General features: G+C 37.3%; 1 protein-coding gene across 1 annotated transcript in view; it reads right to left on the bottom strand.

The window, feature by feature from the left end:
• Positions 1–23,351, bottom strand: part of senp6a (SUMO specific peptidase 6a) — a 55,747-nt gene that overhangs the window by 10,621 nt on the left and 21,775 nt on the right. Inside the window, 14 exon segments of the mRNA XM_048206184.1 lie at positions 340–408; positions 581–669; positions 2,519–2,592; positions 2,679–2,893; positions 4,258–4,350; positions 4,441–4,563; positions 8,755–8,858; positions 8,860–8,872; positions 12,800–13,026; positions 13,119–13,306; positions 18,337–18,525; positions 18,611–18,644; positions 18,950–19,090; positions 22,309–22,550. Coding sequence (XP_048062141.1) covers positions 340–408; positions 581–669; positions 2,519–2,592; positions 2,679–2,893; positions 4,258–4,350; positions 4,441–4,563; positions 8,755–8,858; positions 8,860–8,872; positions 12,800–13,026; positions 13,119–13,306; positions 18,337–18,525; positions 18,611–18,644; positions 18,950–19,090; positions 22,309–22,550 — 1,801 coding nt within the window.

Raw genomic sequence — 23,351 nt, 5'->3', positions numbered from 1 at the left:
TCTCTAGATAAGACCCTTATTTCTCGTCTGGGATCATGTAGAACGTTTTGAAGCTGCAATGAAACTAATTTTGACCTTCAACCGTTTGGGCTCCATTGAAGTCCACTATATGGAGAAAAATCCTGGAATATTTTCATCAAAAACCTTTTCGACTGAAGAAAGAAAGACATGAACATCTTGGATGACTTGGGGGTGAGTAAATTATCAGGAAAATTTTATTTGAAAGTGAACTAATCCTTTAAGTATATGCATAAGTATAACATCTGTGATCATGAAATCACACATCCATGTTGAATAAAGGTTTTATTTTCACTTCTGTGTATCTAAGTGGTAACTTACTCTCGTAGCGTTTTCACCACAGTCGACCGTGTCGGTCCACGCAGAGAGTCCATGATCAGAATGCAAGGCCTGTGGATTTCAATAACATGACAAAGAGTGCTGAAAAATATACATGACCAAACTTCACAACTTATAGTTCGATCCTAAATCGATCTTAAAAAATAGAAAATAGAAAAATAAAAGCTAATTCTGAATATTAAAATTATTCGGTTAACAATATGTGAGGAATATTTGCTCTCACTGTTTGCAGATGGTGGGTTTGGACGTCCACTCTGCTCGACCAAAGCTCCCACATTCATCAACCAAAGTGCCGTCGTCGCTGCACTCATCCTGAAAACACAGATAACAAGCAACAAATGTCAATATGAGAGAACTCTTTCAATTTTTAAAAAAAATAAACAGATGTTGGAATCTAAAATATTTCACTAAATACAATTTTCTGTTAGTCAAAACATTTCCATTCCTGCCCAATGCAGCCGTTTGCATGAATAACCTTTTTATTTACATTTTTAAGTATTTACACTACTGTCAAAAGTTTGGGGCTGGTATGATTTTTTGAAATGTTTTTAAAGAAACCTCTTATGCTCACCAAGGTTGCATTTATTTGATCAAACACAGTAAAAGCAGTAAATAATGAAATAATTTATAATATTTTAATATAATTTATTCCTGTGATGGCAAAGCTGAATTTTCAACATTATTACTCCAGTCTTCAATGTCACATGATCCTTCAGAAATCATTCTAATATGCTGATTTGCTGCTGAGGTAACATTTCTTACCATCATCAATGTTGAAAACAGTTATGCTGCTTCATGTTTTTGTGGAAACCATGATACATTTTTCAGGACTTTTTGATGAATACAACGTTCAAAACAGCAGCCTTTATTTGAAATAAAAATCTTTTGTAACATTATAAATGTCTTTACTGTCACTTTAGATAAATTTAATGCATCCATGATGAATAGAAGTATTAATTACTTCAAAAAAAAAAAAAAAATTAAAAATAAATAAATAAATAAATATATATATATATATATATATATATATATATATATATATATATATATATATATATATATATATATATATATATAGTGTTGTCACGATACCAAAATTTTGACTTCGGTACGATATCTAACTTAAATATCACGATACTGATACTTAAACGATACTACGGCAAAAACCTAAAACAGCAGGAAAAGTAAATAAATAACATATGACAGAACTTCTTTCTTCACCAGTGTGCAGGCTGATAATTCTGAATTTGAGCTGCATTGCTGTGAAGTTGTTAGAGTTAATATATTTTTTAAAGTTTATTTTTTTTCCATGCTCAAAATTATTTGCTGTTACATATATATATATATATATATATATATATATATATATATATATATATAGGTGTTTTTGGCAGTAAGATTATTGTAAAAATTAGATTACTGTAAATACTTAATAGCAATGTTATTAAAGCACAAATTGGTTTAAAATAACTACCCTTCACATATTTATGTATTTTTAAATAATTTTATTTTTGCAACCAGATATCACTTATTAAACTTAGACTCAATAATACACCTCTTCTCGGAGGTCTGCTTGCACGAGTAAAATAAATAAAAAACACTCATTTAATGTTTGAGAGCATAAACATAATGCTGGTATCACACTAACCTGTCGCTCTTTAAATTCTTTGTTCAAATCAAGATGTTTGACGGCAAGATGCTTTTGACTCCCTTCGCTTGCGTTATTTTGTAACATCTTTTGCAGACGGGCTTTGTGGTGTCTGTGGGCTTGATCTGACTGTCGGCAATGTAAGCAAAATAATGCCATATTTCGCTTCGTGTGTCTGCTTTGTCAACAATTTGTGGACGGTCTGCAAGAGCACCTGTATTTGCAGCCATACCTCTCGTTTCGTCACCATAAAAGCCGTTACGCAGTTGAGAGGAATAAACACGCACTCAATGTGCTTTAAAAGCAGCGTGCTGCACGCACACTGCCCCCTGCTGTCGCACATTAGGAAATGCAGCTGGCACTCAAAGTACCGGTACTAATAAAATGTAGAACCGGACCGTTTTTAAAGGCAGGGTATCGCGATACCATTCTAGTACCGGTATATCGTGCAACACTAATATATATATATATATATCTTTCTGACCCCAGATTATCCAAATTGAAGTGAATTACCGGACATGAGCTTTGGTCATCAGAATACTGGGAGTCATCTGTTCCATAACACTCGATTATTCTGTGTAAACCATCTGCAATAAAAGCCAAATAGAGGTCAAGCAGTGACACTTCAGCAGCTGACAGTCTCCTTTCACTCGTGCAGCTCACATCTGCTCACCCGTGTACTGCTGTCTGTTCACATCAGCTGCAGATCTGTGCAGGACGGCTGTGTGCTGGCTGTTGTCTACCAGCTCATCCGAACCTCCATCTGTGGGCGGGCTGGAGGAGACAGCAGTGCTATGGACTGGAGCTTGAGGCTGGTACAGCGGGTTTGGCTCAACATGAGCCTTCTCAAGACCCGGAAAACAGATTATGGCAAGATACCAGTGTGCACTAGACAGACATAGAAAGACAGGCAATGATATTATAAGTCAATTTAAAAACATGACAATATGCCAAACAAAAATCCAATTTCAGATAAAGTTTGTCATTTGAGTGGGTTTTTTTTTTGTTAAAGTGCCCCATTATGCTTTTTCCAATATTACCTTTCATGTAGTGTGTAATATAGCGGTTTCTGAATGTAAAAGGTCTGCAGAGTTCAAATGTAATTCAATGTAAAAGATCAAAGTGCTTGACAAATAAAGCTATTGTCTCCTAAAAGAAAGAAACGATTCTGAACTGCCGAAACAAGTCAACAGTAATTCCAGTCTCACTTCCTGTTACAAACCTACACAATGTAACAAATTTGCATAATGCTTATGCTCTTCATTGGCTGCTCGTGAACATCTACTTTGACCCTCAAACACTGTAGTTGTAGCTGAGACTGGAATAGTTTGGTTCGCGTTGTTGACATGTTGAGAAGACGCTGTTTTCTGCGCTGCGAATCCACTTTGCATGAATTTCAAAATGATGAAGACTCACGCTGAAATTGATACAGTAAAACTGACGCCATTGTTCCCATTTGTATCACGGTGCATCAAGTGCTGAGGAAGAGCCTGAGCTGAAATTCAGATAGTAATGGGCGTTTTGTTTCCGCCACATGCTGTAAGCGGTCGACCAATCACAACACACTGGGCAGTCTGACCAATCAGAGCAGGGTTAGCTCTCGAAAAGGATGGGTTTAGAGAGACTGAATCTTCAAACAAACCATTTTCAGACTCTCTGAGAAATAAGGTGATGTGCAATGTGTATTATGAGAAAATAAAAGTGTTTTTTGACCTTGGATGCTTGTAAACCTATTGTAGGAGTCTGCCAAAACAAAATTAGGAACATTTAAAATAGCATAACAGGCACTTTAAAATATGTCTATATAGTTTTTATACATTTTTATTTCCATTTTAGATTTAGCTATTTTAGCACATCAAGTGAAACTAAAAGAAAATAGGAAATGTTGCCTTAGCAACTAGATGAAATTAAATAAGTTAATTTAATTTAATTTAATTTAAGTTAAAGTTTTTTCACATTTTATTTATTTTATATCAGCTAACAACAGTAACGAAAATGCTTTATGGTTTCAGTTTTAATTACCCTGCACATCACTCAGGAAGTTAGATTTAATATAAAATACTAAGCATTTGAAGCTATTTAACACTTAACGTGAAATAAAAAATAAATAAAAAGCAATTCATGATATCCATTTGTTATGTGAACAATTTAAGCTATACTATACTTTAAATCACAGTGAAAGACATTCACATGCGTCCGTCTAATTAAAGTCTTCTCTCGTAACTGATGGTTAAATGGAGATAAACACTCACGACTCATTGATGGGCACAAAGATGAAGTCTTTCTGGAAGAGGTCCACGTGACGTGTCCATGTCTTCACTCTATTGTGTTTCCTCTTCTGAATGCTGAAATACATGAAAGTCACAATGAATCACAATGAAAATGAAGTGAGCGCCAAGAAAAGGTGAATATTTGAGTAAATGATGTAAGCTCACGGTATGCTGGACGTGTCAACTGCGTTTCTCCGCTCTCTTTGATTGAGTCTCTTATAGAAGAATGAGCTAAACACATGACTACGGTGAGCATCTTCCTTCTTTAACTTCTCCAAAAACAGATATCTAGCAGCAGACAGTACAAATGCTTATCAGAAAATGTCAAACTCGCATACAAAATCAAGTACACCACATGAAAAATGTATTTTTGTCAAATCGAGGAAATTTAATTTAAGAAAAGACACTTCAACTGTCATTTTTGTAATGACTTCAGCAGCTTAAAAGACTGACATGCTAATTTCTTGTGTGTAAAAAGTTAGGACACTGACGTAGAGGCCATTAATAACTACATTAATTGCATAAAAATCAATCAAATGCACTAATTAGTAGAACACACCTTATATAAACCAATTGAAGTACACAGCAGTAGCATTATGCCCACAACAAACAAGTGGCCTGAGAAGGTCACGAGTCATAAAAGGAATTCAAAACCACTTCCAAGGGACCTTTACATGACACTGTTTTCAACTGAAGCTGAAAACTTCATGCGTTTTGGTGTTTTTTGGGGCATTTGTGAAAACGGTGACATCATGTGCATGTACAGTTGTGGTCAGAATTACTGGCACCCTTGGTAAATATGATCAAAGATGAATATAAAAATAAATCTGCATTGTTTATCCTTTTGATCTTTAATTCATAAAACTTAGCAAAAATCTAACCTTTCATTGACGGAAACTAATTGAAAGTGGGGGAAAAACAAAAAAAATTACATTATGAAATGTTTTTCTCCAAAACACATTGGCCACAATTATTGGCACCCCTAGAATTTTTTATGAGTAAAGTATCTCTGAAGTATATTCCCATTCATATTTACATTTCTTTTAGCACACCAAGGTGCTAATGAATATGAAATTGTCCAGCCATGACTTCCTGTTCCACGGGAGTATAAACATGAGGAAACACAAAGGCCAAATTCCCTTAGTCATTCACCACAATGAGTAAAACCAAAGAATATAGTTCTGATGTGCAGCAAAACGATTGTTGAGCTTCACAAAATAGAAAGTGGCTGTAAGAAAATAGCTAAAGCATTGAAAATCCCAATTTCCACCATCAGGGCAATAATTAAGAAGTTCCAGTCAACTAAAGATGTTACAAATCTGCCTGGAAGAGGACATGTCTAAATCGTCCTAATGCGCGGTGTGGAGGAAAGTTTGAGTGGCAAAAGACTCTCCAAGGAACACAGCTGGAGAAATGCAGAGATTAGTTGAGTCTTCAGTCTCAGAGTGCCTAAAAAAAATGGTCAAACAGCACCTACATCCCTGAAGTTGTTCAGGAGGGTTTCAAGAAAAATCCTCTGCTCTCATCCAGAAACAAACTCCAGCATATTCAAGTTGTCAGACAAGACTGGAACTTTAAATGGGACCAGCTTCTATGGTCAGATGAAACTTAACAAAAGAGCTTTTTGGCAGCAAACCCACCAGATGGGTTTGGTGCACACATGGATAAAAAGTACCCCATGCCCACGGTTAAATATACTGCTGGATCTGGATCTTGTATGTTGTGGGCCTATTTTTCTGCTGGAGGTCCTGGATATCTTGTTCAGATACACGGTATCACGGATTCTATAAAATACAAACAGATAAAAAATAAAAACCTGACCGCTTCTGCTAGAAATCCAATAATGGGCCATCAGGACAATGATCCAAAACAAACATCAAAACCGACACAAAAATGTGTCACTAAGCACAAAATGAAGCTTCTACCATGGCCATCCCAGTCCCCTGACCTGAACCCTCAAGTAAATGAGTGGAGTGAACTGAAGAGAAGGGAATCTAAAGGATCTGTAGAGAATGGTCTCTGATCTCTTGTCAGTTTTTCTCCAAACTCATCAGGGATTATAGGTGAAGAATCAGCTGTTATCTTGGCAAAAGGAAATTGCAAAAAGTACTGAATAAAAGGGTGCCAATAATTGTGGCAATGTTCCCTCTAATTTTTTTTCCTCGCTGAGCAAAACTTTTCTCTGTTGAGCGCACATTTTGGCCACATGAGCAAAAACATACTTTATATCAGATCTGTACAATGAACGTAAACACACACGCACAAAAAATGGTTTTATCATGCAACTGTAACATTTAACTTTAATGTGCCATTTCTATTTTATTTGACCCTTGATAACTTAGTGATTTATTAAATAATATGTTTGAAAACAAGCAGTTCAGTCACTAAATTAAGCACATTTTAGGTTACTTGAGATTTTTTCACATTGCTGTATTAACTGTACCAGTCTTTACCAAGAAATTCTATTAAAAAATAATTTCTGTCCTCCTGCAGGACAGTTCAATTCTTTATAATAATATAATATGAGCAGTTACAATGATGGTTTGGGACAACCATAATGTGTTTTTGTAAAGTCAATTATTAGCAAAAGACTGTTAAACCATCAAAATTACATGTTTACTGCTTATAAATTTCCCAGATTTTATATACCAGGAGGTTAAGATTTTTCGTGGCAAGGAGCCCTAAACAATCCCCTTGTGAGATAATTTTTTTATTACATTATAATATAATAAAATATAATATAATATAATATTTAAGTATTTAAACTGATATACAGTATTATATCAGTTTAAATGCTTCCATTTGTTTTAATATATTATATAGTGAAAACAAACGGAAGCATTTAAACTGATAGCTAAATATTTTTAAGAAAAGTGAGCGTTAACTCGTTTATAGTTATCTAAACATCCCTGAAACCCACACCACCACCACACACAAAAATCTATTTAAACTGAGGTATATCACTGATGTATTTTGAGTTTGCACGCTTCACCTGTGGTGGGAGTGTGATTGTAAATGTCTCAGAGTTTTGTTAGCATTCTGTGCCCATCATCCGTTATTTCCACCACTTTTCATTAAAACATGACGTTTTATTTCACATTTCTTTTCATTTTGCGTTGCCTCTCGTATTGATGTATTTAGTCCGCAAACATGACAGTATTCTTACCGCGACTGATTTGGCTCAGGGCCAGCCAGCGCACGCGCTCAATCGTTCTCTTTCTATGAAACCTGTAAACCGCATTCACCGGTTCCAACTCTATAGCGACAATAACTCTATAGCGGTTGCCCAGAGCACTGCAATTATTTCTCATTTAAACTACTACAATCATTTTCATGTCTGTTCTCTGCGCGGCAATTATTTCTTCACGCGCGCAGCTTAGAGGGAACATTGAATTGTGGCCAACGTGTTTTGGAGAAAAACATTCATTTCATAATGTGATTTTTCCCCCCACTTTCAATTATTTTCCTTCAATGAAATGTTAGATCATATTTACCAAGGGTGCCAATAATTCTGACCACAACTGTATATTATGTGTTCAGTCTTTAGGCACATCATGTTTCTTTACAAAGTGATATCGCCAACTATTGGCATGGTATGAATAATACAACTTTTCCATTTTTAGTGCATTGTTGTTGTGCAAACAAACCCCAAGAATGTAAAATAATAAAAGGCACCAAAAAAGAAGAATGTTTCAGACCACTGACAATCTGTCTAAGCCAAAGATTCAACAGGGAAGGTCACCAACTAATGTCTAAATAAAGAACAGGACTTGAGTCAAAGGTGGAGTTGTTTGGCAACAGTTCCAAACCAAACACTTGCACCTCCAATCAACTGAAGCACAACGGTGTCATTGTTATGGATTAGCTGTTACAACTATCAATTCCACATATATCACAGTGTGTTTGAGGAAAAACTAAAAAGTGAGCTGAAGATCTGAGATGAACTGAGATCTCACAAGTCAGCTTTTTAGTCATTATAAAAGAAGCGCTCTTTGCACGCATTCTGCCCATACCAAACCATGCACGCAGCAGCTTGCTTTTCGGTTAAATCTAACTGTGGTTTGTGAATGTTGATGCTTTAATAAATGTTTTATCGGGAGTGTTTATGCTGGGATGTTGTGGTGACACATAACTTAATATTTCGTGTAAATTTCATGGATGTACTGACAAAATATATATACTACTTTTATGCGGGAATTTGTGGGCGGGAGCGGGACAAAACATGAATGTCTCGGGTGGGAGCGGGACAAAATACATTTTTTTTGCGGGAGTGGGACTGAAAAATCCGTCCCTCGCAGGTCTCTAATTTAAAGTCAAATTTTCTTGTTAAAGCTTATCAGCTTCACCAATCAATAAAACCAAATGTCCCAAAAATTCCAAATGTCCCAATAGAACCTTTCATGGGGTGTACTTTTTATGGTTTTCAAAGCACTGTATTTGGTCTCAACACTCAATATTGATTGAAATAAAGATAATGACTTTAAATAGAAGTCAATGATGACGTCGTTGAGAAACTCTCCATCATTCAGACAGTGCAGGTCTTCATTGGTTACAGAGATTCCTCCTTTAGCAGGCGGTGGGGGGGTAAACCAACAACCTACAGGAAAAACAAAAACAAACAAAAAACAGTAACAACATCAATGCTACATTTACTGTTTTGTAGATGTATAGAATATTCTATTTGTTTCACATGGTATTTGGACAGGGTTCAACGCTAAAGACTTTTTCTACTGGTCCGGTTTGGCCAGTGGTTCAGATTTTTATCTTGTCATGCCAAAGTTTTCACTGTCCTTTCGTCTTCACCTCACAGCCGGTGGAAAAGAATCTGACTGGACTTGGACAAAAATCGTGTTCATGGATGGGATTATGAACATTACTGTAGTATGAAGCAGAGCAGGGACCGAGAAAATTTCACAGTGTCCAATAACCTTCAAAGGGCATAATTACCAATATATATAATTGTTGTTATATAAAAAGAAATTTACAAACAAATTACAAACAATACTATAGAGATACAAATTAAATAAACTTGTTTTTCAGATACAGGAGGTTTATTTACCATGCATACATTTATTTAACATCTTTTGTTGTTTTATTAACATTAATGACAAATATAGGCTACGGTCCCTTTAAGACCGAATCCATGGATATCCTGTTCTCCCCCCAATGTTTACGTTCCACTGAAGCCATAACCGACTGTATTTATGGAAGATACTCCACACGATGAACATTTTGACAACTGTGTTGTGCATTTGACCATTCAGACGCAAGGAGAACTGATCACGCGCTGTCTGAGAGAACTGGGATCGCGCGCAAGAAAGAAAGAGAGAGACTTATCCCGCCTACACTAATCTATAACGAATTGCGATTGAAAGCATTCAGTTTGCAATGTGTGTGTTGTCATCATTAAATTTGAAGTATTTCCACACCTCTGAGGCTGACATTGTTTCTGCTGCTGCCGTTGGTGTCTCTGTGCACGGAAAATTCTGTCAGTTACGTCACATGAGGTAACGTTCTTTGGTATCGGGGGTATTTTTATGAGTATGAGTACAAGTACATGAGCTTGCTATCGGGCCCAATACCGATACTGGTATCGGTGCATCCCTAGTATGTGGGGTAAAACAGCACTGTTTATCATATTAGATACATTTAAGTGTGTTGAAAATTATGTCATAATGTTACATTTGTTGCTGCCGCATGGTTTGAGTTTGGAGCTCCAAGGTGATTCTTAATCCTCGGTTCTTCTTCTATATATTCATTTTATAAATCACTATTATCTCTTTTTACAGCGGGTGAACATATTCCCGATAGTATACTACATCAAAAACAACCGGATTGCTTTGAAATCGCTACTTTTATCCAGCTTTCTGACCATCTGCTACTAGATTTAGCTCGCTAGCATCACTAGCATGGTCTTGCCTACCACTCGTCTTGTGTACACTCTTATCACTCAAGAAATTACTATTTATTTGTTCTAATGGTGAATGTATCGGATGTATGTCTATCTTTGGAGGTGCAGGTGTGTCTAGACATTCGAGCTGCATGTGGTAACGCAGGTATGACATCATTGATAGGTGATGCACAGACACAGTCCCTGTCCTGGTTAAAATCGATTATTTCTCTGGATTTAAACATTCTTGAAAAAAAAAAAAAAAAAATATATATATACATATACATATATATATATATATATATATATATATATATATATATATATATATATACATATATATATATATATATATATATATATATATATACATATATATATATATATATATATATATATATATATATATATATATATATATATAATCTCCCCGGCCTGCGAGGGGTGATGGGGTATATGGCAAGCAGGGCAGGCGAGAGCCGTGAGGGAGCGGCGCGAGGCTGGTGACGCGAGAGATAATGAGCTCCACCTGCGAGGCACACAGGCCTTAAGTCTCTCTCGGAGGAGCTCCGGAAGCATAAAAGGAGGAGCGACGACAGTGAAGGATGAGAGAGGACCAGGCCTGGACTTTATTTTATGTTTTATTACGTTTGTGTGGCCGGCAGACGTCTGCGAGGGTCTGCCGGCATTACTTTCGTTTTGTATTTGTTTATTTTGAATTAAAGTGGTGTTCAACATTCGCCGGTTCCCGCCTCTTTCTTCCCATACTTACGAACTGTGTTACACCGTGCATTATGTCTTAAAGTGACAGCAGCATAATATTCCTGCTGTCTGTTTTTTAATATTACTCAAACAACAAAAGACAAGGAAATAACTCACTGCTCTTGATTGAATAGCTTCTGTAACATTAATAAGGATGAATCTTTCATGTAATTAATAATAATAATTCCTTACATTTATATAGCGCTTTTCTGGGCACTCAAAGCGCTTTACATATTGAAGGGGGAATCTCCTCAACCACCACCAATGTGCAGCATCCACCTGGATGATGCGACGGCAGCCATATTGCGCCAGAACGCCCACCACACACCAGCTTATTGGTGGAGAGGAGATGGAGTGATGAAGCCAATCAGTGTATAGGGATGATTAGGAGGCCATGATGGACAGAGGCCAATGGGCAAATTTGGCCAGGATGTCGGGGTATACGGTATAAATATGTATACAGTCAAATATGCAGTGTTATTTTACATTTGATTACTTGATTAATCAATTTCTGTACCTGAAAACTAATGTTAGACCTACCTGAAAAACACTGTTTATTTTATTTGTATCTTTTCTCTATTGTATTTATTTGTGCCGTTGCTTTTAGTTTGATTATTTGTTCATATTTTCTTTATATTTATTTGACAGCAGTCCTTTTTCCCTGAACATAGTACATACCAAACCGTACCGAAACCGTGACTCTAAAACCGTAATACAAACAAATCAGTGAGTAATTTAAACCGTTAAACCCCTACTAAAGACAAGTAAATAGTCAGTAATATGAACAAAAACTAATTACAAGCAATAGCAAAAATACATTAAAACAAAGACACAAATGAAATGAACAGTGCTTTAAGTTTTTCAGGTAGATCTAACAGTAGGAGGGTGACCACCTGGTTATTGCTTTGTTGCAGGACAGTAGAATTGATTTCGCGGGACAATGCGGGACACGTGTAAGAGAGATAAATTTACTATTACTACTATTATACTATGTATATACTGATTTACATTAGTAGGAAAGCCTATTTGCCATTATGTAATGATAACATGCTTTAAATTGCCAATAAGCTTTGTTAATTGTGACCAGCTCTGTGAATGGCACTCAATTTGCCCAGGTTTGAGATTCAATGTAATGTACTCTATGGGACCTATTCAGTCTACTATATATAATGAACTGAATAAAAGGTTAGTTTGTAAAAATCACATTTTATAACAAAACATATTTCCTTAAGCAGAGACTGGTCCATTAGACTATGCAAACATTAAATGGGTTTTACCGGATTCAATGCATCTTGAACTTGAATTTTTTGTTGTATCTGACAGGTTTAATCAGGATGTTATTCAGTATTTGTCTAGATGAGGTCCTTGCTGGTGTAGCTGCATTTAACGACTTTTGATGAGGTCCACACCGATTCCTTTGCTCCATCTACACAGTCATCATCAGCGGAAAAAACTCCCTCTCTTTGAATGCTTTGGTTGGTTATTTTCCCTGCTCTAGCTACAACATGACGGCTGCACAATAGGGGTTGCACGACTAAGCGACTAGTCGATTTACTGCTGTGCCATGACGCTTTAAGCTTGACGTCAACTAGTCGCTGGTCATGGCCTATAGAGGGCCCAGTAGGATATGAAATCTTGGATGACTGTCCATATTTCACCAAAGAGAAATCCGTCATTCTCACCAGCAGATTATGACATTTTGATTAAACATTACGTGTTCTAAATGAATACAAGGAAGACTCGATTAATTTTTGTCATATCACCCAGCCCTAATTTGTACTACTGCCTGGACTGAGCTAGCAGAAAAAGTCTTGAGTCTTATATTTTATTGAAAAAAAAAAAAAAAAAAAGTTACAATGTAATTTGTCTTACTTGACAATTGGACCAGTGAAGGTTGGCTGGAGCTCTGCCATCTCATCATCCTCTTCACAGTACTCTTGGAGCCGAGCAGACATGCGTGTTGTGAAGCTAGTTGCTGGAGAAGGAATGGGGGCTGTTGGGGCTATATTTGCTGTTGCCACGGTAACCGTCACAACCGAAAGGGATGCTGAGGGTGATGAAGATGGTGTTGCTGATTCTGCAGCTCTGTCATCTTTAACCTAAGGTGAAGGATAGAATATTGGCAATTTTAACACATAGATGATTCTAAAATTAAATCAGAATAATTTTGAATGAGCGCAACATAATTCACCTTTTCTTTTTCTTTGGAGGCTTTATTGTACTCAACCAGTCTAACGTTGGCCTCATCAAAATTGATCTTCTTAGGGAAATCTGTCAGTTTGTTATTTCGGCCAATTTCAGCAAAGATATCCTCCAGAAACACTTGTTCCTGCATGTTGGGGCCGCTCTCAAAAATCAACACAATATACTTCTCATCGTCTGGAAAGCATCAGCAGAATAAGAAAGGGAATAAAAAGAGAAAAACATTTCAGATTTAGTCCAAATGTAAGCAGTAAAATCACCAACAATGATGAAACGAAAGAAAAGTGACCTTGAAACAAAATCCCTACCAGCTTTGAGCAATTTCACAGTATATCTATCCAGTAATGAAAAACAAATACATACATGACAGAGTTCACAATTTTTGTGTGGGACCTTTCCATTTATCACTTTGAAAAAACTCCTATGTCTGGGGCTATAAACAGTGCCACTATAGTCGAATCATTAACTCATTTTAAAGGTGCCCTAGAATTAAAAATTGAATTTATATTGGCATAGTTAAATAACAAGAGTTCAGTACATGGAAATGACATACAGTGAGTCTCAAACTCCATTGTTTCCTCCTTCTTATATAAATCTCATTTGTTTAAAAGACCTCCGAAGAACAGGCGAATCTCAACATAACACCGACTGTTACGTAACAGTCGGGGTGTACGCCCCCAATATTTGCATATGCCAGCTCATGTTCAAAGCATTAGACAAGGGCAGGACGTCTGGATGTGCACAGCTGAATCATCAGACTAGGTAAGCAAGCAAGAACAATAGCGAAAAATGGCAGATGGAGCGATAATAACTGACATGATCAGTGGTATATGGTATATTTTTAGTGATATTTGTAAACTGTCTTTCTAAATGTTTCGTTAGCATGTTGCTAATGTACTGTTAAATGTGGTTAAAGTTACCATTGTTTCTTATTGTATTCACGGAGACAAGAGCCGTCGTTATTTTGATTATTAAACACCTGCAGTCTGTATAATTCATAAACACAACTTCATTCTTTATAAATCTCTCCAACAGTGTAGCATAAGCCGTTAGCCATGAATCACAGCCTCAAATTTATTCAGAATCAAATGTAATCATCCAAATAAATACAATACTCACATAATCCGACACATGCATGCAGTATGCATGACGAACACTTTGTAAAGATCCATTTTGAGGGTTATATTAGCAGTGTAAACTTTGTTTATGCATTGTTTAAGGCAAGCACGAGCTCCGTGGGCGGGGAGCGTGAGCATTTAAAGGGGCCGCAACATAAATCGCCGCATTTCTAATTATGCCCCAAAATAGGCAGTCAAAAAAATGAATTAAAAAAAATCTATGGGGTATTTTGAGCTGAAACTTCACAGACACATTCAGGGGACACCTTAGACTTCTTGTAAAATAACATTCGATGGCACCTTTAACTGATTTAGACATGTACAATAGGGCTGCACGATTAATCAAAATTAAACAAAGGCTGCGATTTTTTTTATGCACAGCTTGTCAGTGAAGCGTGGCTCTGTGATCAGTAGTAAATGCTGCTCCATTTGAAAGCCAGAGGAAGCTCACGCAGGAACTCCAAATGTGCTTTGCAGAAGTACGATAAAGCATGCAATTCCAGGAAATCCCTATGGGTACCATACTATCGCTGTAGCTGAATAAACAGAAGACTGATACGCTATGACTAATACATGACTAAGACAATATATGATTTATCTGAGTTCTTTAACCCTTTAAAACTGGATGTGTCGTCAGCGACACGCCTAACCAAGCTGTATTCACATTACTCTAACTCTTGAACCGTTTGCGCTAACGTAATATTACAGTGTTTATTTTTCCTACTATGGTAATAAATGGGGGGTGAGATCTGTTTGGTTACTGACATTCTTCTATTATCTTTCTTTGTGTTCAGCAGAACAAAGAAATGTATACAGGTTTGGAACTACTTGAGGGTGAGTAAATAATTTTCTATCCCTTTAACTATCCCTTTAACTGCAAAAGAATTAAGAATTAAGGTGAGGAATTAAGTGTGAGACCATCAGGAGTCTCCAGCACCACCATTTTCCAGAACTGCAACCTACCTGGAGTCTCCAGAAGTGCAAGGTGTCAGGATCTCAGGGGCTGTTTACACGACACCATTTTCAGCTAAAAAACGAAAACTTTTTATACGTTTTGGCTGTTCATTTACACAACAACGGTGTTTTGTTGGCCTGAAAACGTAAACTTTTAAAAACGGGTATCAAAGTGCAAGTTTTTGAAAACGATACCGTTGTCATCTCCGTGTAAACTGCAAAAACGTAAATCTGTGAAAACGGTGACAACATGCACATGCGTATTACGTGTTTAGTCTATCCACCTTATTTTTCAATACGGAAGTAAGGTGTTTTCTGTGAATCTGCGAGACTTCTGATTTATTAGCCGCTATAGGGAAATAATGAGAAGAATATCAAAGTGCTGTAAACTAAAAAAATAAGGTAGATAGAGCATACATGTTTGGTGAGAGTGCTCTGTAAAAGAATGTGTATGCGCAGGCACGTAGTTTTTCTTTACAAGGTGATATAGCCAACTACTTGTCTGGCATGCGCAATACAGTGTTTTTAGTCATTTTCACGGATCCGGGAAATCCGTAACGGGATAGTTTTAATAACGTTATCATATGTAAAAAGAAAAAACGTATCCGTTTTTAGTACATTGTTGTCGTATAAACGTACCCTCAGAGACTTAGGTTAGGTAAAGAATCCTAAAAGATGACCACCAGCACCACATCCTCTTGTACCACTGTTTGAAGAATTTATCTTCCAGAATCTGGCAGTAAATTTTGAGAGTTCATTTTTAGTCCATCTCCTACCGTGAAGTCCGTTTTGCAGAGATGGACTAAAAATGATCTTTCAAAACTGCCAGATTCTGGAAGATAAATTCTTCAAACAGCAGTACAAGAGGATGTGGTGCTGGTCCTTCAAGAATGGCACACTTCTATGCACTTTCAGTCTTGTGGACTTACAATGGCTGCCGTGTGCGTGTGTCCGTTAAGTCCACGAGACCGTAGGGTGTCCCATTCATCATTTTAGGTTTCAAAAGGGTGCTCGCAAGCGCTATGCGCCCTCAATGCGCTTCTTCTGCTGAGCCTGCAAGTCTGCGAGCTACACAGACTTTACCCAGCAGTCAAGAAAGTGCAGACTCAGAGGAAGACTGTGAGGGTTTAGGGTGCCATTTGGGACTGGGCCTAAAAAAACAGTCTTTATGTACTTCATACCACTTTCACAACAGGGGAAACACACTGATCCGACAAAGTGGAGACAGAGTGCAACATTTTTAGGAGCCACTGTACAAACCCGATTCCAAAAAAGTTGGGACACTGTACAAATTGTGAATAAAAAAGGAATGCAATAATTTACAAATCTCATAAACTTATATTTTATTCACAATAGAATATAGATAACATATCAAATATTGAAAGTGACACATTTTGAAATGTCATGCCAAATATTGGCTCATTTTGGATTTCATTTTTTTTTGGAGAGCTACAAATTCCAAAAAAGTTGGGACAGGTAGCAATAAGAGGCCGGAAAAGTTAAATGCACATTTAAGGAACAGCTGGAGGACCAATTTGCAACTTATTAGGTCAATTGGCAACATGATTGGGAATAAAAAGAGCCTCTCAGAGTGGCAGTGTCTCTCAGAAGTCAAGATGGGCAGAGGATCACCAATTCCCCCAATGCTGCGGTGAAAAATAGTGGAGCAATATCAGAAAGGAGTTTCTCAGAGAAAAATTGCAAAGAGTTTGAAGTTATCATCATCTACAGTGCATAATATCATCCAAAGATTCAGAGAATCTGGAACAATCTCTGTGCGTAAGGGTCAAGGCCGGAAAACCATACTGGATGCCCGTGATCTTCGGCCCTTAGACGGCACTGCATCAAATACAGGAATGCTACTGTAATGGAAATAACAACATGGGCTCAGGAATACTTCCAGAAAACATTGTCGGTGAACACAATCCACCGTGCCATTCGCTGTTGCCGGCTAAAACTCTATAGGTCAAAAAAGAAGCCATATCTAAACATGATCCAGAAGCGCAGGCGTTTTCTCTGGGCCAAGGCTCATTTAAAATGGACTGTGGCACAGTGGAAAACTGTTCTGTGGTCAGACGAATCAAAATTTGAAGTTCTTTTTTGGAAAACTGGGACGCCATGTCATCCGGACTAAAGAGGACAAGGACAACTCAAGTTGTTATCAGCGCTCAGTTCAGAAGCCTGCATCTCTGATGGTATGGGGTTGCATGAGTGCGTGTGGCATGGGCAGCTTACACATCTGGAAAGGCACCATCAATGCTGAAAGGTATATCCAAGTTCTAGAACAACATATGCTCCCATCCAGATGTCGTCTCTTTCAGGGAAGACCTTGCATTTTCCAACATGACAATGCCAGACCACATACTGCATCAAATACAACATCATGGCTGTGTAGAAGGAGGATCCGGGTACTGAAATGGCCAGCCTGCAGTCCAGATCTTTCACCCATAGAAAACATTTGCCGCATCATAAAGAGGAAGATCCAACAAAGAAGACCTAAGACAGTTGAGCAACTAGAAGCCTGTATTAGACAAGAATGGGACAACATTCCTATTCCTAAAGTTGAGCAACTTGTCTCCTCAGTCCCCAGATGTTTGCAGACTGTTATAAAAAGAAGAGGGGATGCCACACAGTGGTAAACATGGCCTTGTCCCAACTGTTTTGAGATGTGTTGATGTCATAAAATTTAAAATCAACTTATTTTTCCCTTAAAATGATACATTTTCTCAGTTTAAACATTTGACATGTCATCTATGTTGTATTCTGAATAAAATATTGAAATTTGAAACTTCCACATCATTGCATTCTGTTTTTATTCACAAATCGTACAGTGTCCCAACTTTTTTGGAATCGGGTTTGTACATGTGGTGTTGGTCAGTGCTTGTTTTCACCGACTGAACATTTTGATTCGGCATTTGTTGGGTCGTGGAATGTTTAAGAAGTGATTTACCACGTTATTATCCACGTTGGTCAGTGCAGTGTGAATTGGCCTTTAGTCTGTTGCTGCATCTATAAGGAAATGCTGCTAAAGCTTTTCACAGAACTAACTTTTCATTTGTGCAATGACCCTTAAGGAAATGCTTTCACCATTAAGTTTTTGATGCTGGTTTGATATGATTCAGTTCCGATACTCACTGTTGCCGTTACAGTCGTACCATATTCCTCCATTGTCCTGAGACATCTGCAGCTGAGCCTGTAAACGCTGGCACTCCTCATCAGTGGTCTGCAGGAACAGAACTGGCAGCTTCCTGACGTTACACCACTCACACCTGGTCAGCTCCGACGACTTCAAATAAACGGTCTCCAACACGTCCACCTCAGGACCTCCAAATCAAAACACCACAGCAAAAAATGACAAATGAAACTGGAACAGTAATTTTTTTTTTTTCCCTTCAAAGCTGTATCTTACCTTCTGTATCCAGCTGAATGTAATCCACTGTAAACTAAAAGGGGGGAAAAAAAACAAAGAATTAATTCACCCAAAATTGAAAATTCTGGTCATTTACTGATGTCGTTCTTAACCTGCAAGACTTTCGTTCACCTTCAGAACACAAAGGAAGCTATTTTTAATGAAATCTGAGAGATTTCTGTGCCTCCATTGACAGTCCACAGAACTAACACTTTGATGCTTCAAAAAGTTCATAAAGAGATTGTTTGCGGCTTTGGAACGACATGAAGAATAGTAAATGATGACAATTTTCATTTCTGCATGTGATCTGAAGCAGGTTTTTGGTTTAAGTGATCTCACCACAACCGGTTTGGTGACCATCCTGCGTAGTGTGCCAATCCTTACACTCCTGCACTCCAGAATAATACTGTCCAACTTCTGCACCTGCCCCATTTTCATCTTCTTAGATGGAGATGGATCTTCAAACACAGTGTTCCCAAACTGGAAGAGCAAAATAACAATTAAAAAAAAAAAAATACAGACTCCAAGTACACCACAAACAAGAAATGAATACACACTCTACATCCTATAGAGATTTTCAGATCTGCATGTTTCTTAAAATATAAACTAATAATTAATAATTCTCTTACGTTCATAATGATACAAATTCTGATTGATCCATGTCATTATCTCATGTCTAGTTTACAGATATGAATCATGATTTGCTACTTGCTAATGCTGTGTTATGAGGGGATATTGAAGATTTAATTTCACTAATTGATTTGATTCTGATTCACAAGCTCTTGATTCAAAAAACAGCTTCTCAACTAATACTGTGAAGTATTCAAGAAACCCTGTCAGTTGCTATATTAATATATTAAAATAGTTAAAATTAAAAGGTTACAACTTCAGCTGCTCAATTCAACGCTGAAATAAATGACGTATATAACAACGAGGCAATAATATTTGGTTCAAATAAAGTATCAAAAGCAAGTAATCATATGGTACTATAGAACACTGCTAAAATACAATATAATATACATAATATAAACAATCAACTTGTGTGCATTATATGTACATGTGCATTACATGTACATGTATAATAACTAATTCCTGCAGAGGGCAGGAGATTGTTGTTACACTTACAGCATGATCAATCCCTTTTTTAATATCGGCCAAATGATATTCAAATGTTCGCTTAATCTTTAATATTTGGCAACTTCTTTATGATGCTACAACCACTGTCATTGTGGACATCAAAACATGCAAACCGAAAGTGTGGGTTTAAACTTTTATTTTGAAATCACGATGAACAGTGCACATATTTAGAAAGATATTGATGTTTCTACTGTGTTGGCATAGGTGTATAAATGATTTACATTGCAAATCTAATGAAATGGCGCACATTGTGTTACCAGATGAACGTTACAAGCATCCTGAAATCACAGTGTAACAAAGTTAAAGGGTTCAGGGAAGAAGGGCAGCCCTCACAAAGAAGTACAGAAGAAATAAAGCAGCAGCCCACACGGACAACTGCCGCATATAAACATAATAAAATGACAACATAAAGAGTACAGGCCTGGTCCTCTCTCATCATTCCTCCTTTTATCCTCCCGGAGCTCCTCAGTTCCCATGGCTTTCGCCCCCCCGCCCAGCTTGCCACACATAGCATACACAGAGATGGAGTTTGAGATGCGCTCCACGCATGTAAATGGTAACAGTTCATGTGGAGCAGCATTTACTGTGAACAAAGCCGCTCTGAGATGCATGTAACCTACGTGCATGTAAATAATTAAACTGCATATATTAAACCTGCAGGACATATATTTATTTAATTGAATCATAGCCTTTGTGAATTCATAATAGACCTATACTATAGTATGATTTTTAATTGGTATTAAAATATCATGCAGCCTTAAAAAATGGTCTAATAATGCGGCTCATGGATTCTAGTCTGTGGAATGCACTACTTCCGGTATTTTGCAATCGAGGATTTTTTTAAAAATTGGGTACTCAAATTTAATAGAGGAATCGTGACAGCCCTAATATAAACATTTAATTAGTGGCTATCATAAAAACTTGTTTTCATTACAGATTTATTTAAACATACAATAAATGAGACGTTAACCTAACAGGTTGAGTAAAAATATAATGTAATATAAAAGAATAATAAAAATGCATAAAAATGTTCCTCTCTAGTATTTTTTTCTAGCTATGGAGCTATGGACATTGAATAACTTTCCTGAGGTAAATGCAACATTGCATGACAGTTTAAAAGCTGTTTTATTGACATCCTTCTGCGGGTTAAGCACTGATTGAGACAATATGCATTTCAGTAAGTTGTACTGTATCTTTCATCTTTCTTTTTCATTTATTTGGAGCCATAGTTAGGTAGCCTGGATGCCAGCCGAACTTAGCCCCGCCCACAACATTTTGAGGTCGGGAGTTCGGTCTGGACTCGATCCGTAGAGGAGTAATTATGCCCGAACAGAAACTGTTCGGACCAATCACATTGTCAGGGCGATGATTGACAGATTATCACCAGAAACGTAATCAGCCACGTCATCAAAGAGCGCTTGGGGAGTTTGATTGACAAACGATCTAACCAATCAGAACGCCGCATCCGCCATTTTGTCCGACAAAGCAGTCAGGAGTTAGAAGATTAACCTCGGTGGAGTTAAACTTGAAAAATTGTGCATATTGACGTCTTTCCGCGTTTGAAACAACATTCATTCTCATGTTCATTCATGTTTATTTGATGCTATAAATGGACTAGTAGGAAGAGATGATCGGTTCACGAGCCTCTTGAGCTGAGGCGCTAACAGCAATCTGTCACGGTCATGGTCACAACCCATTAAAGAGCCACAAAACGTTTTTTATTGTTTGAATTTTTTAAATAACTACACAGTTTGAAAGCTGGGACTTGTTTAATATCATAAGTAACCTGCTCTGTCTCGTCTGTCGATGTGTTGTCAGTTTCCTCTTTGCTCCACGATGTATTTTCCACTCTGTGTGGTGTGACAGCGCCACGGCTTGTCGGACAAAGCAACAGTAACTAAGGGGGGCGGGTCTTTGCGAAAGGTCAATTAGTTTACAACAATGATGGCTGTTGAAGAACTGAGATGTGTAGATTCCGCCATCGCGTCCGTTATAGAAGATATCGACAGCGCATTAATTTGAAAAAAGGAACAGAGGGCCGCGATCAAGGCATTTGTCTATGGGAAAGATGTCTTTGCCGTCCTTCCTACGGGATTCAGCAAAAGTTTGATTTATCAGCTGGCCCCGATGGTCGCTAAGAAGAGTTCTGTTGACAACTATGTGTCGCTCAACATACGTCACTTACTCTGTAGCTCTGATTGGTTGTAGGTCTATCCAATTGAGGTCTTTCCTGGATCGGTTGAAATACGCCCCCATAATCAAAGCCCAATGGAGCAGTATCAGACTCATATTCGAACTATAATTGAGTATGACCACGTCAGGCTAATAGTTAGGAGTAAAAAGGAAGAGATGCTCGGTTCACGTGCCGCTTGAAGCGCCAAAACATTATTTATTGGTTGTTTTTTGTAATAAAACTGAAATGATTTGAAAGCTCAGATTTATTTTCATATCAAAAGTATCAAAGCACTAAGCTTATTGCAATTATTGCATGGCAGGTGCTCCACAAATTAAAAAAAAAAAAAAAAAAAAAAAAAATCAGATACACATGTAACACTGCTTACTGGATCTCTCATGCGACTCCTCTTGGGCAGCAGGTTTCTGTGGTTTGCCTGTGTGAAAAAGTCAGCACTAGGGTCCTCGAGTTCACCAGCTGCTTTCACCGCTGCTTCCACCCGACCACCGGAGGGCGCTGGAGATGAGTGGGCAGAGTCTGCGGGCCGTGGCGACACACTGTCTAAACGATTAACGGTCCCTGTGCTGCTGACATTATCACTTTCGTCATCATCATCACTGGACAGCACAACTGTATTTCATCAAAACACACAGACAACACAGATCTGGATTACTGATGTTATCTCATATGACAGCTTTTGGTTTAGCCTGATCAAAAAAAATTTTATCTCAGTATTAGTAACTCAATATTAACTCAGATTAAACAGTACTTGAATATTGAGAATATAGTACAATATTTATGTTGGAATGTTTATAATTAGTAATATTATTATTATGTGCTGCTTTGTTCCTTTATTGTATGTTGCCTTCACAGCGGTGTGCTTTCATTCCTCCCTAACCCAGACTTAACATCCAAATCAGCCGAATAAGAGAGTGATGTAAATTGCAGTCTACTGTTGTTAAACTGCAGGACGTGCTTGATATTAAATTGTGCTATTAAAAGTACATTAAGCCGTGAAAGAGACATTGTTCCCTAGGTGTGTTAAATAATCGAGATTTCAATATTGACCAAAATAATCTTGATAATGTTTTTTGCCATAATCGAGCAGCCCTATGCCAAATCAAGCCACGTCAAACCAAAAGCTGACAAGTTAGTTTGACGCACACTATATAAAGCATTCTCAAGATTTGGATAACATACAGGTGCTGGTCATAATTAGAATATCATCAAAAAGTTGATTTATTTCACTAATTCCATTCAAAAAGTGAAACTTGTATATTATATTCATTCATTACACACAGACTGATATATTTCAAATGTTTATTTGTTTTAATTTTGATGATTATAACTGACAACTAAGGAAAATCCCAAATTCAGTATCTCAGAAAATTAGAATATTGTGAAAAGGTTCAATATTGAAGACATCTGGTG

Source organism: Megalobrama amblycephala, linkage group LG11 (genome assembly GCF_018812025.1).
Source record: "Megalobrama amblycephala isolate DHTTF-2021 linkage group LG11, ASM1881202v1, whole genome shotgun sequence".
Classification (NCBI taxonomy): domain Eukaryota; kingdom Metazoa; phylum Chordata; class Actinopteri; order Cypriniformes; family Xenocyprididae; genus Megalobrama; species Megalobrama amblycephala.
Note: the sequence above shows the minus strand (reverse complement) of the source record. Positions and strands in the feature narration are given on the sequence as shown.